We start from the raw sequence: 17,884 nt of genomic DNA on the forward strand, positions 1-17,884 counted from the left end.
GACTTCTAGCTGATTTGCTTAATTTGATTTTTCTGTATGCTAAATATTCTAGCTTCTCTTCTCTTCTCCCTGAAAGCTAATCTCTCACTAAAATCTTTAAGGTAATTGTTTGGTTCCATTTTAGACAGAAAATGAAGCCAAATTTTAATCATGCACAAATGCTCTTTTCTTTTCTAAGATTTTGGCAGCAACTGTCTTACCAGTAAAAATTATGGGGTTTAAATTCTCCCAGTTTTCAGGCTATTTTCTTTCTTCTTTTTTTATTATTTTTATATCCTTCTCTTAAACTGCAAACTACCAACCCTCATCCCTAAGTTTTAAGGTTACAACCCAAAGTTGATCAGAGGTGTTTTATTTTGCTTTGCAGCTTGCCATGAAGCAGTCCAAAGAAATGGATCAGTTGAAAAAAGTCCAGCTTGAGCACCTCGAATTCCTAGAGAAACAGAATGAGCAGGTATTTCACTTAAAAAGCGTAAAAAGATGTAGGCAGCCAACCAGCTTCAGAAGGCAAATGCCATGGCCCACAGTCCCTTCTGCTAAAGCCAGTGGCCTGCACGGTGGCACAGAAAGGTGGCTAGAAAATTCTGGTGCCATTACTGCACTTTCCCCTTTTCATCCAACAAGAACAGAAAGTACTTTTTTTGAAGTGGGAGAGGAATGTGGCTGTGGAGAAAAAAAGAATCAAAATTTGATTAGATGATGGGGATTTTAAAAAGGACGTTCCTGAGAGGAGGAGAAAACAGATTATAAGTTACTTCTCCATTCTTATGTGGAGTTATATCACTTGTACCCTAGAGACAAATGGTATTGTGTTTAAAAGCAAATGAGAAACCACCTATTTTCAACCTCAATCTAAAAATGAAATTATGAAACCTTCTCAGGACTTACAAGCCAAACCTAAATGCATGAACCACCAATTCTACAAACGACTGAATGTGAGTGGGTACCATACTCTTAGTGTTAAACACTAAATTAGAATATACACAGATAAAAAGAGCTCTCCAAAATCCAACTATTCAGTAGCTGTCACTCATTACCAACATCAAGATGAATGTGTATTTGCCTCAAGTGGAGTTCAGATAGTTGGGCTACAGCCCACTGGCCATCCACAGTCTCATTTCAATTGGATGGAAATACCTCTAGCTTCCATGGCACAATGACCCTCAGTAGCAGTTAAAATGTCAGTCTATCTCAGTCCAAATACACCTCTTCATGTGTAGTTGGTTTGGTTATTATTTCTAGATAATTTACTTCAATCTGGAAATAGTAAAGAGGTTTTGCTGAAATCAGTACTTGTACTGCATTATTCTTTCCTGTTTCCTTTCATATATAAAGTAATCCTATTTAAGGTATTTTTTTTTTTTAGAGTAAATGGCATCCATTGAAGAAAACTTAAGTGGAAATTACACTAAAAAGTACCTTTGAGAAAGTAAAACAAAACAGTAAAATCAGGGGGGGGTTTTGTATTGCAATTGAGTAACAAATAAATCCAACTTCTGATTTCATATCCTTTACTTTTTGGTTGATAGAAGTTTTATTCATCAGCATTCTTCTAAGTTATGTTTCCCATTTCTTTTCCAGCTAAATGCTTCTATTCATGAATAGCCCACAGATCCCCAAGGTGGACAATAAGTGTTTACTGCCCCACTCATTTGACCAGTCCATAGACACAGCGCCTTCTAGTACAAGTTACATAACTGTTTTTGCTCTCAAAGCCGTTTCTCAGAAAGTGTTTCTGGAGGGTGAGGGGAATGGGTAAGGGAATAGCCACTATTTCCAAAACTTTAGAATCCACTTTAGTGACTCAGCAGTGGGTGTGGGTAAGGATGCCTGAGAAGAAGGCACAAGGACGGTAAGAGGCAGCTATGTGTCAGTTAACTAAATTAAGACACCACTTAGAAACCCCTGTGTTGCTTAGCAACAAGTTTGACTAAAGAATATAAATGTGCTAAAAATTGCTCATCATTACAGTAGTGGTATATAGAGCTAGAGAATACCTAGCGTTTTTAGTTTCAGAGCTAAAGTCCACAATTTAAAAATCACTTTGGCTTTTTATCCTAATACATGTCTAACTCAAATCACACCAGAGTTTTTGCACTGAGATATTGGATTAATGATAATGGTATTGACTGGATCTTATTGGGAGGATGGTGACTTCTTTCAAGGGGTCACAGGTAATGCCTACCACCCACACCTGATACTTTGAGTCACAGAAGCTTAGGAAAGAAGGCTTGAGATTTGGTGGCGGTTTAATGAGATTCCATGAAAAGAAATTCAAGGTATATTGATGCTTCCAGCAAGTGTGGAATTTGGACTTGAATTTCTGTTGTAAGCTTTGCTTTACAAATATGGCCCATTCTGTAACAAATTCAATCCCAGATATTTTCTGGTGTACTTTTAGAGGGGGAATTTAAAGATTGAACACCTCTCAATCCAGTTACTACATATGGTTCAACACTGTCTTGGCGCAGTGCAAAAGATGCTGCAGCTCTATTTCTTCTCTCATATTAGGCGAGGTCTGGAACCATTTGAAGAGCTCCCCCTATAACCTATTTGGTGGCTGAGTGGTTAAGGATCCGCCTGCAATGTAGGAGACCCAGGTTCGATCCCTGGGTCAGGAAGATCCCCTGGAGAAGGGCATGGCATCCCACTGCCGTATTTTTGCCTGGGGAATCCCAATGACGGAGGAGCCTGGTGGGCTACAGTCCATGGGGTCACAAAGAGTGAGACACGACTAAAGCAACTCAATTCAGAATTTCACTGACAGAAAACAGTTTCCTGTCTCCAGACAATCCCAAACTTGTATAACAATCTCCCAAACTACCATTAAACACCAAGACTTTTTTTTGTTCATTTCTGAGCCAAAAATAAATTAATTTTAACATTCTGCAGTAATATCTCCCTTTAAAGTTTCTTACTGTTTCCTGTAACCATTATCCTGTAAATATTCCCAGTTGCCCCAAAGCAAAGCCCGGAATCATCTGCTTCATTAGTTAGACAGTTGTTGAGGGCACTGGCAGAAACAACTCAAGTTTTAATCTATTTGGGTCCTGACTCTGGATCCTAACCTCCTATCTCCTTTCTGTGGCGTTGCCTGCTTGGTTGGCCAATTACTCATTTAAAACTCCAAAGGATGGGGATTTTTTTCCCCTACTATTTCCCATAGATCTCCCAGCCATACATGAGCTCATCTGTCTTGACATGCACCATTTCAAACATGGAATGCTCCATTACTGTCATACCCAAGTTTTAAAAGTTGGTTTTTGTCATCAGTCCTATCATTTAATGAAGAGAGGTGAGGGTCTCACCCCGCGGGAGAGGTGCAGTCTGGGCTGAAAGGCATTGGTCACTTTTGTTCTTTTGTTTCTGTTGAGATCAACCTGGGGTAAGTTTGTCGCTGATGGTTCTATACATGTTTTATTCTTAGCCTTTTGCTTTTCTGTATATGGTTTTGCATTCATTTTTCAAATTCACGTCAGTATTCATTTATTTTCTTTGTTTTGTATGTATGACTCAATTTTGACATTACTATTTTTGTACAAACAGCTTTTGAAATCCTGTCACGCAGTGTCCCAAACGCAAGGTAGGACTGAAAATTCTGATAAGCAAGATATTGCCTTCCTGCTCAACTGCGCTCGTATCTCGGTGCTTTGACGATTCTCAGCTGCTCTTGACTAGTTAAGATCGCAAGGGTTTGATTGGAAAATTTGACTATTTGATGCTTGGATTTCTGATGTACAATTCAAACTGAAATTTGAGTTTGAGAGAATTATTGAGAGCGTCTTGAGAGAATTATTTCTGATGGCGTTTTAGCATCCTTTCCAGTTGCAGACCTAGGAATCTCAAATCATGCTGATGAAGACATACCCAGTCACTGAGAAAAGCAATATACGGTGGTCCAAAGGACCAATCACAGCTGAAACTGGGTCACAGTCAGATCTTTTACAAACATTAATATGACTGCCATTAATTTTACCATCAGTAAAAGCTGATTAGTGGTTTTTAGTAACAGACAGTTATGGTCTGCATGCAAGCACATTCTACAGCATCATTGTACAACGACTCTTGTCATGCTTTCTGTTAGAAGCAGTCTGCCAGAGAACCTAATCACCCCTTATGAATGCGGTGACCATATGATTTATCATTCAAACAGAATAGCTTTGAAAGTGAAAGGGGACGTTGTTCATAATAGCCAGGACCATAGGCATGAATTGGAACTGTCCTGATAAACGAGCATGAATGGTCACCCTGCTCATATGAGAACCTGGCTCTTGGAATCCTCCTGTACTATTAATATGATCCTTCTCTCTAAAGCATGTTCGATGTTGTCCTTAGTGCTAGAGGGAAAGAAGCAGAGGGAATCCTTTATTACTATTTACTGAACATAAAAGCATTTAATTTCCAGTACTGATAATATTTCACTGTCATCTCTTATAGATACTGTTTGTGTCATAGCTTCATGTTCGTGTATTTTCTCCATTTCTTCATTTTTCTATTAGAGCATTAGTAGGTTTCAGGCATTAAAAAAAAAAAAAAAAATCTGGGGAGTGGGAGCCATCCATCCTAAATGTAAGCAGAAAATTATTATCTTTGGTGTTTTTATATCCATCCTCACCAAAATGAAATTTAAAGCCACAATCTAAAAATAACAGTAAGAAGGAGATCACTCTGTGGTCTGTGGGTTAAACTAATTTCGTAGCAGGACTTCATCTGGGACATTTTGATGCTCATAGGATGATCTGCAGAGTTGACTCAATCCTCCCACTGACCTTCCATTTAGTTGGAATACCTAAGTCGACACGAATAGTAACATCGGAGCTCATCAGAGTCCTCCTCCAAGTTATATCTTTATATATCCATGTTTCCATTTTAAAATGTCCTTTATTTCAAAGTGATCCGTCACTGAAAGAGGACAGGAATGCTTTATTTTTTCTCCAAAAGATACATGCATTGGGTTCGAAAAAAAGCACATGGTCGGAAAGTAAAACTTAAAATGAACCAATTGATTTTTCCCTATATTGCCAGGCAGTGATTTGTCACCAGAACCCATCCCCATCTGACGCCTTTCCACCTCTCAAATCAGCTGGTTGTCTTCTTGACAGCCTTAACTCATTCGATTCAGTCCATTGTAGCTTACTTCCTGGGGTAGACTGTAAAAGCTGAATTGCTCCAGAGAAGTAAAAGCCTGTAAGGAGATTTTTTTGGACAGTAGCCTTCCAGGAGCCCTACGTATGTGTGTAACGTTCTGTCCACAGCATACTCCAACCAAACCAATGTGATAGACTTCCACCCAAACTTCTCCATCCGTGAGATTCTTAGATAGTCACTTTTAATTAAATTTCAGGCTATTTGGGGAATAAATTGTGCATAAGCAATGCTTATTCTAAAAGTGATCAAATTATCTACACACAGTCAAGGTATGTCAGTCTGTGGAAACTAAATCAAACAGTTAGAAATGACATAATCTACAAGTGACAGGTGTAGCTTCTTTTCCAGTTGTTTTCCTGGTACTGTGTGGACCATTCCTTCTCAGAATTTAACATGCATAAAAATTCCCTGGGGATCTTACTAAAATGCAGACTCTGGGTCAGAAGGGTGGGGGTGGAGTCCAAGATTCTGCATTTCTCACAAGATCCCAGGCAATGCTGATGATGCTGGTCTGTGGACCACACTTTTAAGTAGCCAGGACATAGTGACAAGCATCAAATTCAAGGGAAAAGAGAGGTGGGGTTTTGCTGCATGTCTTCAGGAGAGGATTTCAACATGTAAGGTCTTGTTTCTGATGTTACAGGCGAAGGAGATGCAGCAGATGGTGAAATTGGAAGCCGAGATGGACCGCAGACCAGCAACAGTTGTGTGAAACTCCAGGACACAAACTGAAACCACAGAACCGCCGCGTCAAAGAGCACCCCCCAGCTTCTGAACACAGATTCCAGGGAAGAAAGCTGATGTCTTCTGCATTTCTTTCTCACGTACACAAAGTGTCACCTGAAACCACAGAGACTTACTTCTCTTAAACATTCTGAACACTGAATTTCCTTGGCCAACCAAAAGTAGTTACAAATCCCCCAAAATTGCGACTCCAGTAAGGCAGAGTTTACCCGTTGATCATACCACTTCAACATGTTTGCTAGAAAATATCATCACAAGTAAATGAGCATGGTGTTAAAAACTCTGCTTTGTGATGCGTTAAGACATGTTTGAGCAGCAGCAAAAGTAGTGCATTAGCCATGTAATAGCAAGCACATGCACTGGGGTGGGGGGGCGGAACTCTACAAATTTATTAGCAGCAGTGATGATCTGCTAGACAAATAATTGGGGGGGAATTTTTCTACATCTGAGTTACCTCATCAGTAAGTGCCATGTCTCCACCATGCCATCTGAAGCTAATTTACTGTAAGTCATGGAAATGCTTAGAACAGCAGAAAAATACAACTGAGTCCTTGTGCCAAAACCCACTGTGCTCACAGGGAGAACTCTCAGGCACGTTTAAGAAGCTGACATCTGACATTGCTTCCTAGGAATTGCTTCTGCTGACCCTAGATTACTACAGCTCACTTTTACACCATGAAGATTGTGAAGTGGTTATTGGCAACCGTTTGTAAATGTGACCATGTAAAAAGTATTTATGCTCCTAATTCACACTGTCAGAGAGCAAAATCATGTAAGTATTGCCACATGACAAGATTAGTGAACAGGAATACTAGAACTATGTTTGCATGATACACAAGCACCAATTATGACTAATCCGTACACAGTTAACCTAATGCAAATAAATACTGGTTAAGTAACTGTATGGCACAGAATATAATTTGACTCTCAAGACTTTTAGCATAATGAAAAAGTCTATATATATGTGTATATGAACTATGTGGGCATTCTTGATACTTCAAGTTCTAGTTTCAAAAAAAATACATAACTAATTTAATTTTACACAAAAAATATTTATGCAGATTTTCAGAATTTCATATCAGGAAATAACCTTTTTATGTCTGTTAAATATCAAAACAATTTGCTACAGTGTTAACCTGCATGGTCTTTAAGCCTGCTGTAGTTGTGTGGCAGACAGTGCATGGAAAAGTCCCTCTTGGGATGGAGCTGTGCCCAATGCCCAGAGGAGCGCATGGAAACCGTACTCGAGAACTAATCAGATTACTGATTTAGGGCCCGACCACCAACCGGATTGTTGTATATGCTTGTACAGATTGATTCTGTGTGTTCCTCTGAATAAAACAGAATTATGTTACCATCAATATTGAAATTAAACTTCCAACTTCTCTAATAAAAAAAGGAAAACACATCCAACGTCTGTCAGAGTGTTTGCTCCTCAGGATGCCGTCCCGTGTGCTTTTTCTGTTTCCTAAATAATCTCTTCATTATTGTTAGAGGGGGGTTCATGCCTGCACCCAACACATTTTTCTTCTGACATAAAAATAAGGTTGACTGGTTGACTCCCAATGTAAAGTACTTGTTTTTCCTTTTTCTCATATTTATCATTTGAACTGGGTTCTTTTTAAATTCTCTGGTTACAGATTTCCTTACTTGTAAGACAGTAGAGTTTGAGTACATATTTTTCCACACTAACATCTCATGAAAATTGATGGCTTTTAAAATGGTAAAACTGGATGGCCAGTTTTGAAAGATTTCAAATGGCTGTCTCTCACCAAATCAAATAGCTCCTTCCTAGGGCTCAGCTGAGCTCACCATTCTGTAGCATTTGACTGAATCCATCGTTCACCCCTCTCTGCTCTGCTCCTGAAAGATTACTCCTACATTTCCCATTTTTCTGATCATTTCTTCTCTGGCTTTTCATCCTCCTACACTGCCATAAATATTTGTCTTCAGCTTAAATCCAGAGCCAATTTTGTCTCTAACCAGGTTTACTTTCATTATTTGAGATATCTTACTCCCAGATGAGGACTTCCCAGGTGGTACTAGTGGTAAAGAACCGACTGCCAATGCAGGAGATGTACCTAAGAGATGGGGGTTCGATCCCTGGATTGGGAAGATCCTTCGGAGGAGGGGACAGCAACCCACTACAGTATTCTTGCCTGGAGAATCCCATGGACAGAGGAGCCTGGCAACCTACAGTCCATAGCGTTGCCAAGAGTCAGACACAACTAAAGCGACTTAGCAGGCACACATGCGCTTCCAGAAGAATCCACTGTAATAGGATTAAACATGTACACACAGTTCAAGTGTACAACAAAAAGATGGGTTTATTTTCAATTGTCAGCTCGCGCTGCACTCAGATCCTACGTTCTCATTTATTATAAAGGACAAAAAATCTTGCCAATTACAGTTAGTCTCTTCAAACTTAAAAAGACAAACACTTATTTCAGAGATATATTCAATTACTTGAAAGTCAGTCTCCCAGTTAGAGTTCCCTCCCCATTAAGGAAGTCTCCCTGCTTCTCTTCCCAGATGGCTTCTGGGTGTAAATGGAAGCCCTTGTGCCCTCCCGGCAGTGGGGAGGAGCATCTGGTTACCCCTACTTGCTCCTGACCGCCCTGGACCACAGTCTCGCACGGTGGATCCTTCCATTCTAGGGTCTCAAGGTCTCTGCTCAACAAGAGTTTTCACTCTGGACTCAGTTTTTTTCCAGTTTTCTTCTGGGATACGCAGAAAGTCTGGATTTGTGGGTGGGCGGGAGCCCAGAGGTGCTATAGCTCAGATCATCCATGCAGATACCTCCTTTGGCCATTTGTTAGCTGCTGGTGCCATGTTGTTCCGGTACCACGGAGGTTTCTTCAGGAGGCTTGCCATTTTCCAAATCTATGCCCCAAGAAGCAAGTTTATAGTGGAGATACTACATCCTGCTTCTCAGACCCCCAGGACTGTTGATTCCAATCTGGGGATCAAGACACTTGCCTCAGTTTTTAACTTGCTCCCTCCTGTCAGCCCTGAAAGGATATTCAACTGTACATGATGACTGACTGGAATGCCCAAATAGCCTGCCAGGCTTCTCTGTCCATGGGATTTTCCAGGCAAGAACACTAGAGTAGGTTGCCATTTCTTTCTCCAGGGGATCCTCCTGACCCAGGTATTGAACCCAGGTCTCACACACTTTAGGCAGAATCTTTACCATCTGAGCCACCAGGGAAGCCATATATTGGACTGTACTTCTTCCCTAAGTAGACTGTTCTTCCCCTTTGGGGAAGGGATAAAAGGCGTCATGGAAAATAAACCAGATTGACAAGATAGGGAAACCCGTCAGTAAATGAAGTATTTCATCAAATCCAGTTCAGTTCAGTTGATCAGTCGTGTCCGACTATTTGCAACCCCATGGACTGCAGCACACCAGGTCTCCCTGTCCATCACCAGCTCCTGGAGCTTACTCAAACTCCTGTCCACTGAGTCGGTGATGCCATCCAACCATCTCATCCTCTGTCATCCCCTTCCCCTCCCACCTTCAATCTTTCCCAGCATCAGGGTCTTTTCAAATGAGTCAATTCTTCACATCAGGTGGCCAAAGTATTGGAGTTTCAGCTTCAGCATCAGTCCTTCCAATGAATATTCAGGACTGATTTCCTTTAGGATGGACTGGTTGGATCTTGCAGTCCAAGGGACTCTCAAGAGTCTCCTCCAACACCACAGTTCAAAAGCGTCAATTGTTCTGCGCTCAGCTTTCTTTCCAACTCTCACATCCATACATTACTCTGGAAAAACCATAGCCTTGACTAGATGGACCTTTGTTGACAAATGACTGAATGTCTCTGCTTTTCAATATGCTGTCCAGGTTGGTCATAACTTGTCTTCCAGGTAGTAAGCGTCTTTCAATTTCATGGCTGAAGTCACCATCTGCAGTGATTTTGGAGCCACCCAAAAATAAAGTTAGCCACTGTTTCCACTGATTCCCCATCTATTTGCCATGAAGTGATAGGACCGGATGCCATGATCGTAGTTTTCTGAATGTTGAGTTTTAAGCCAACTTTTTCACTCTCCTTCACTTTCATCAAAAGCCTCTTTAGTTCTTCACTTTCTGCCGTAAGGGTGGTGTCATTTGCATATATGAGGTTATTGATATTTCTCCAGGGAGTCTTGAATCCAGCTTGTGCTTCATCCAATCCAGTGTGTCTCATGATGTACTCTGCATATAAGTTAAATAAGCAGGGTGACAATACACAGCCTTGACGTACTCTTTTCCCAATTTGGAACCAGTCTTGTTCCATGTCCAGTTCTAACTGTTGCTTCCTGACCTGCATACAGATTTCTCAGGAGGCAGGTCAGGTGGTCTGGTATTCCCATCTCTTGAAGAGTTTTCACAGTTTATTGTGATCCACACAATCAAAGGCTTTGACATATTCAATAAAGCAGAAATGGATGTTTTTCTGGAATTCTCTTGCTTTTTCAATGATCCAACAGATGTTTTCAATTTGATCTCTGGTTCCTCTGCCTTTTCTAATTCCATCTTGAACATCTGGAATTTCACAGTTCAGTTATTGTTGAAGCCTGATTTGGAGAATTTTGAGCATTACTTTACTAGCCTGTGAGATGAGTACAATTGTGTAGTAGTTTGAGCATTCTTTGGCATTGCCTTTCTAAGACACCATTAATTATAACATGCACCATTATTTTATATACTACAAAGAATGAAAGCATGTTGCCAGTTAAACTATGACACACCATTCAGTGGTTATAAGACACATCTCAATTTCAGTGATGTTAAAATTTGATAAATATGTGCATCTTGAAATCCATGAAATACACAGTGTTTCAAAAATAACCATTGAAGCTACCCAAATGCCAAGTCTTAATGGGGGAGGGCTAATTTTTAATGATAAAGCACAAGAGAAACATAGAAAACCTAAAATAAGGAACACATGCTATTAGGTTTGAAATTTAGTGTTGAGCTTCCTGGGCTCATCATCAGTTCAAAGAATGTGTTTTCCTTTAGCTATTTCACTCAGTTGCATGTTTTCAATTTCTACTTCTCTTCATATAATTCTCAGATCTATAACTTTAGCCTTGACCCTACTTTTCCTAAGCACTGGTACTTCTAAGAGATTGTCAGTTAAACAAATGGCCCAAGTGCACGTTGTATGTAATTGATCAAAAATCAAGACCCTTCCTGCATCTGTCTTCCTTGTTTAACAGCCTGTAACAGGTGCTAAAACCCAGGGCCATCTTGTACCTGCACCATCCCATTTGCTTCCACATGCAATCTGTTGATAAAACCCATGAGTTCTACCTTGTCTTGGAAGTTCCCTTCTCCCTGACAACTCTTCTCCTTTCAACACTCAGAATTTTAGTAACTTCGTATTGAATTTTTTTCCCCTCAAATCCCTTCTACATCTAGATTAATCTCCCCAAATGGCAGCCCTGGTCATGTTACTATTCGGTTTGTAAAGCCTGAATTCTTATCCATTACCTAAAAAATATCATTGAAATTACCAATATCAGCATTTAGCTTTGGTTACAGTTTGCCTCTTCCCCTAGCCAATCTGAATTATCACTATTCTCTGTTCACACATGTTGCATGCATTACTTTTTCCAAAAAAAATGATTTATGTATTTGGCTGTGCCAGGTCTTAGTTGCAGCACACAGGATCTTCAGTCTTCTTTGTGACATGTGAACACTTTAGTTGCAGCACACAGGATCTAGTTCCCTGACCAGGGATGTGACCCAGGACCTCTGCATTGGAAGCATGGAGTCTCAGTCACTAGACCACCAGGGAAGTCCCACGTAGCACACGTTGTTTCTAGTCTGTCACATGATAACATTCTTCACTGTTCAGTCGCTCAGTCATGTTCGACTGTTTGCAACCCCATGGACTGCAGCCTGCCAGGCTTCCCTGTCCATCACCAACTCCCAGAGCTTGTTCAAACTCAAGTCCATCGAGTCGGTGATGCCATCCAACCATCTCATCCTCTGTCGTCCTACCGTCAATCTTTCCCAGCATCAGGGTCTTTTCCAATGAGTCAGTTCTTCATATCAGGTGGTCAAAGTATTGGAGTTTCAGCTTCAGCATCAGTCCTTCCAGTGAATATTCAGGACTGACTTCCTTTAGGATTGACTTGTTTGATCTACTTACAGTCCAAGGGACTCTCAAGAGTCCTCTCTAACACCTCAGTTCAAAAACATCAATTCTTCGGCACTCAGCCTTCTTTGTGGTCAAATTCTCACATCCATACATGATACTGGAAAAACCATAGCTTTGACTAGATGGACCTTTTTTGGCAAAGTAATGTCTCTGCCTTTTAATGTGCTGTCTAGGTTGGTCTTAGCTTTTCTTCCAAGGAGCAAGCGTCTTTTAATTTCATGACTGCAGTCACCATCTGCAGTGATTTTGGAGCCTAAATCTGTCACTAAAGTCTGGCACTGTTTCCACTGTTTCCTCACCTATTTGCCATGAAGTGATGGGACCAGGTACCATGATCTTAATTATTTGAATGTTGAGTGTTAAGCCAGCTTTTTCACTCTCCTCTTTCACTTTAATCAAGAGGCTCTTTAGTTCCTCTTCACTTTCTGCCATAAGGGTGGTGTCATCGGCATCAGTTCAGTTCAGTTCAGTCACTCAGTCGTGTCCAACTCTTTGCAACCCCATGAACTGCAGCATTCCAGGCCTCCCAGTCCATTGCCAACTCCCAGAGTTAACCAAACTCATGTCCATTGAGACGGTGATGCCATCCAACCATCTCATCCTCTGTCGTCCCCTTCTCCTCCTGCCTTCAATCTTTCCCAACATCAGGGTCTTTTCAAATGAGTCAGTTCTTCACATCAGGTGGCCAAAATATTGGAGTTTCAGCTTCAACGTCAGTCCTTCCAGTGAACACTCAGGACTGATTTCCTTTAGGATGGACTGGTTGGATCTCCTTGCAGTCCAAGGGACTCTCAAGAGTCTTCTCCAACACCACAGTTCAAAAGCATCAATTCTTCGGTGCTCAGCTTTCTTTACAGTCCAACTCTCACATCCATACATGACTGCTGGAAAAACTATAGCCTTGACTAGACAGACCTTTGTTGACAAAGTAATGTCTCTGCTTTTTAATATGCTGTCTAGGTAGGTCGTAACTTTCCTGCCAAGGAGTAAGTGTCTTTTAATTTCATGGCTGCAATCACCATCTACAGTGATTTTCAAACCCAGAAAAATAAAATCAGCCACTGTTTCCACTGTTTCTCCATCTATTTCCCATGAAGTGATGGGACTGGATGCCATGATCTTAGTTTTTTGAATGTTGAGCTTTAAGCCAACTTTTTCACTCTCCTCTTTCACTTTCATCAAGAAGCTCTTTAGTTCTTTTTCACTTTCTGCCATAAGGGTGGTGTCATCTGCATATCTGAGGTAATTGATATTTCTCCCAGCAATCTTGATTCCAGCTTGTGCTTCCTGCAGCCCAGCATTTCTCATGATGCATTCTGTATATAAGTTAAATAAGCAGGCTGACAATATACAGCCTTGATGTACTCCTTTTCCTATTTGGAACCAGTCTGTTTGTTCCATGTCCTGTTCTAACTGTTACTTCCTGACCTGCATACAGATTTCTCAAGAGGCAGGTCAGGTGGTCTGGTATTCCCATCTCTTTCAGAATTTTCCACAGTTTATTGTGATCCACACAATTGAAGTCTTTGGCGTAGTCAATAAAGCAGAAATAGATGTTTTTCTGGAACTCTCTTGCTTTTTGGATGATCCAGCGGATGTTGGCAATTTGATCTGTGGTTCCTCGACCTTTTCCAAAACCAGCTTGAACATCTGGAAGTTCATGGTTCATGTATTGCTGAAGCCTGGCTTGGAGAATTTTGAGCATTACTTTACTAGCATGGGAGATGAGTGCAATTGTGCTGTAGTTTGAGCTTCCCTCATTCCTCCAAGCAAGAACTCATCTGCCTTTCTAAATTTATCCATTTATATCTTAAAAAGTTATTTAAGCATATGACTTTTCCACCAGCTCAGACTAATTTCTTTTCAGAATAAACAAATAATTTTGTTTATTTGCTTTGCAAAGAACAAGTAGTCAATTATCAAATGACCATTTAAGTTTTTTCTGTGGCATAGAATGAAGGTTTTGTAACTGTGTGGCCTCTTATGCAGTGTCTTTGACTGAAAAGCTAAAATAAATTTCTTTCCCAATTTCAAGAAAAACAATTTTCCTCAATTCTTTTTTTTAATGTTCACTAATGATTTTATTTCAGGAAGAAATTACACATTAAAAAGAAGACATAGTTAAGAGCTTACATTCATGTATGAAAGTGACTCTAAGAAAGTAAACAGTTATTAATGTTAGTATCTTTTCAAAACAGTAGGACTATCATAATGGCTAACAGGCAGTGTGATTCCATAAAGTGTGATTGTGAAAAGGGAAAACTGAATAATTTTAATTTTGAGGCATCTCTGATCATCTTAGAGATGGCTCATTCCAAGCCCTCAATAGCTTCTCTTTTGTCATAATGTGAAAGTGTAGTAGAAGACCACTTTTCTGTACAACTTTCCCTCGATGCTTAGCATTTAACAGAATCCCAAGCACAACTTTAATAACTGCATCTTTAATGTCATCATAAATCCTCAGTAGTGCCTCTGGGATGAATTTTTATGAACCATCTTCTTTAATAATGTACCATGTAAAACGTTCTGCTCCATAGGTTAGAATAATGCAAATATATTAGGAAGGGAATGGGGAGATGTTAAAAATAGCAGCATCATTGCTTTTACATTAAAAGAAAAAAATAGGTGGTAGCACTTTACTTAGTAAATGAAGTAATTAATGCCACTTCCTCGCCTCTCCTTCCATTATTTCCTTGGAAATTCGGGGCGAGAAATCATCTCCAAGCTACTTCATCCTGGAACTTTCTGTGAGTCTTTGAAGTCTCCACCAAGATAAAATTTGGAAAACTTTTACTCACAACATGAGCCAATAACTTTATGTGAGTCAAATGCATTAAAAGGCTAACAAGGGAGATAAAAAAATTGACCCTTGGTTGTGAACTTTAACATCATAACACTTGAATGATGAAATGTTACACTGGTTCATCAAAATACAATTTATGTATTTAATTTTCTCACACATTTTTGCATTCTACCTTTTGTTTTTCCTTAGAAAAAGCTTGGTGTTTGTGCTAGAGTGTGGTGCTCATGATGCAGCATATTGAGCTCTATAGACAACAACACTATATCATGAATTCATCTATACCTAGACTCCCACATAGACGGTTGTAGTGGACACATCTTCAGCATTGAACTAACTCTATTCATTGATCAAGTATTTATTAGGAGCCCCCTATAGTCCTCTGTACTCTTACCTAGTTTTTAGCTAATAATGTATACACTATTATTTTTAATTATCTGTAACTGCAGTTTTAGGCCATGCCAGTATGATAGATGGATGGAAAGCACTAAAGGTCCCAATTTTTCATGCCTTCCTGTATCTATGTCCTTTGGTAGCACCCACTGCACCGTTTCTAGGCTTGGTCAAGTAACTTGCTTTGTCTTTGGGATGGCAGCAAACTCGATGAAGAAAAGGCACATTTTTGTTTCTTCCTTTGGATCTCTGACACTGCCATGAGAACAAGTACTGCTGGTGGTGGGAAGTTCAGTCATCTCTCCCAGCTTATTAGCCGACAACTGATGGGTGACCAGCCAAGACTCTCCCAAAGCAGTAGAACTACCCAGCAAACCTACAAACTCATCAGAAATAGCATCAGGTTAGCCAAACATTTTGTTAGGGTTTTTACCCAATCTAACGTGAAAGCGAAAGTTGCTCAGTCGTGTCCGACTCTTTGAGATCCCATAGACTATAGTACACCAAGCTCCCCTGTCCATAGAATTCCTCAGGCAAGAATCCTGGAGTGGGTTGCCATGCCCTTCTCCAGGGATCTTCCCAACCCAGGGATCAAACCCAGGTCTCCCACATTGCAGGCAGACCCTTTACTGTTTGAGCTACTCAGGAATCTGTCTATTCTCAACCTAATAACCCAATCTAATAAATGAGTGCTATTTTGAGTCACCAAGTTTTCTGTTGGTTTGTTGTGTGGCAATAGTTGATATGTCCAAGTCTTAAGCATATGACGATGATAAGTATCATCCCAGGACCCCAGAGACTACACATAAAAAAAAAAAGGAAATGAAAATAACAGTCACTGGAATCACTGGTGTGAGTTTTCTCTTCCATTGAATGATCCCAACTACTAGGGTGCCATGTTTGCTCTCTCTTGCATGTCATTGTGTCAGGGCCCACTTTTTTTTTTTTTTGTAATCTTCCAAGGGTCCATTTGCTGATACTTTCATCTTTGTCATTTGACATAGACCTCTTCTTCTTTTACTTCCCCCTTTGTTTTTTCCTGGTGGCTCAGTAGTAAGGAATCCACCTGCCAAGCAGGAGACACATGTTTGATCCTGAGGTCAGGAAGATCCCCTGGAGAAGGAAAGGGCAACCCACACCAGCATTCTTGCCTGGGAAATTCCATGGACAGAGGAGCTTAGTGGGTTACAGCCCATGAGGTCACAAAAGAGTTGGATATGATTGATAGATCAAAAAAGAACAGCCTTTCTTTTCTCATTTTTGTTGCTTGTTTTTAAACCTTTTTCTTTCCTTTGGGCTCTTTAGTAATAAAATTATTTCATGTAACAGCCTTAGCTACTAATATTCATTAGCTGTTTTTAATTACTTTGTTTGAGTTGTAGATCCAAAAGTTTCCAGAAAAATGGAAAACATTCAGGTAAATGGGGGATTACTTTACTACATCACTTTGTCCAATCATGTAAAATTAAAGAAACAGGCTTTTTTATTTAGTAGTCCAGCAATGCAAGTGTATAGTATTGGAAAGCTACATGGATTTTTTAAAGTAACATTTTAAAAAGAAAAATATAGAGGTATGTTGTTGTTCTATCAGTCCTGTCAGATTCTTTACAACCCCATGGACTGCAGCATGCCAGGAGTCCATGTCCTTCACTGTATCCCAGAATTTGCTCAGATTCACATCCATTGAGTCAGTGATACTATCTAACCATCTCATCCTTTGCCTCCCTCTTCTCCTTTTGCCGTCAATCTTTCCCAGCATCCCAGTCTTTTCCCAGGTCTTTTCCAATGATTCAAGTCTTAAATTTTAGTAGGAAATTATATTTTAATAGGAAAAATTAATGTATATTAAATGATATATGCTGAAATAAAATTAAACAAGTAAAAATATTGTATATGACTTGAAAATCTGTTTAGGTAAACATCTGCCTGCTCGTCTTATGTTTCAGTGATTCCACTCCAAGAGAAATGAGTGCATGTGCTCACCAAAAAATATGTTCTTCACTAAGAGTAGTAAAAACACTAGAAACAGTTCAAATACACAGTGATAGAAAGGATCAATAAGATATGGCGTATCCAATGCTCAGTGGAACATACAAAAGTGCTTACTTTTTGATTCCTTGTATATGAAAGTCCAGAAGAGATAATCCTAATCTTGAAGGTCAGTTCCCTCTATAGGAACCTTCTGGAATGATGGGAATTGTCTCTGGAACTAGTTCTTAAAGTGCACACCAAGGACCTCTTTATGGACCAGTGTGTTCCCAAGAGCCTTTCAGAGTGTCTGTCAGATCATCTTGCATCAAATCCGTCTGCTGGAAACCAAACTTTCTTCATATACTTCCATGAAAACAGCAAATCACAATGGACTGATTGAAGAAAAAGATGCCAGAACTCATTTGACTTCTAGGAAACCAAATGCAAATTAGATTTGTAATGTTAAACAATGTCTCTCTTCCCACTTGATTTAGAAAATATAGTTATTTTTATTAAAATATTATATTTAAATAATATATTAGTTATATCTTAACATATGATGAGTTTATTATTTTTTAATTTTCTGTTTTCATTTCTAATATTGTAATATTGACATTTAATTCACAGAAATAAAAGTTCTTTGAATTTCTTAAAAATTTAAGAGTGTAAAGGGGTC

The 17,884-nt window shown here is 39.7% G+C and overlaps 1 protein-coding gene across 9 annotated transcripts in view; it reads left to right on the plus strand.

Moving 5' to 3' along the window:
- The window catches only part of PLCB4 (phospholipase C beta 4), a 452,949-nt gene extending 445,649 nt beyond the window's left edge, over positions 1-7,300 (plus strand). For 7 of the 9 annotated variants that reach the window (XM_043883530.1, XM_043883532.1, XM_043883529.1 and 4 more), the window contains 3 exons: positions 368-454; positions 3,547-3,583; positions 5,792-7,300. In XM_043883530.1, coding sequence (XP_043739465.1) covers positions 368-454; positions 3,547-3,583; positions 5,792-5,880 — 213 coding nt within the window. In that variant the 3' untranslated portion in view covers positions 5,881-7,300. The remainder of the gene's footprint in view (positions 1-367; positions 455-3,546; positions 3,584-5,791) is intronic. The other 2 variants (XM_043883536.1, XM_043883537.1) reach the window with 1 other exon arrangement.
- The last annotated feature ends 10,584 nt before the right edge of the window (positions 7,301-17,884 follow it).

Source organism: Cervus elaphus, chromosome 23 (assembly GCF_910594005.1).
Source record: "Cervus elaphus chromosome 23, mCerEla1.1, whole genome shotgun sequence".
NCBI lineage: Eukaryota > Metazoa > Chordata > Mammalia > Artiodactyla > Cervidae > Cervus > Cervus elaphus.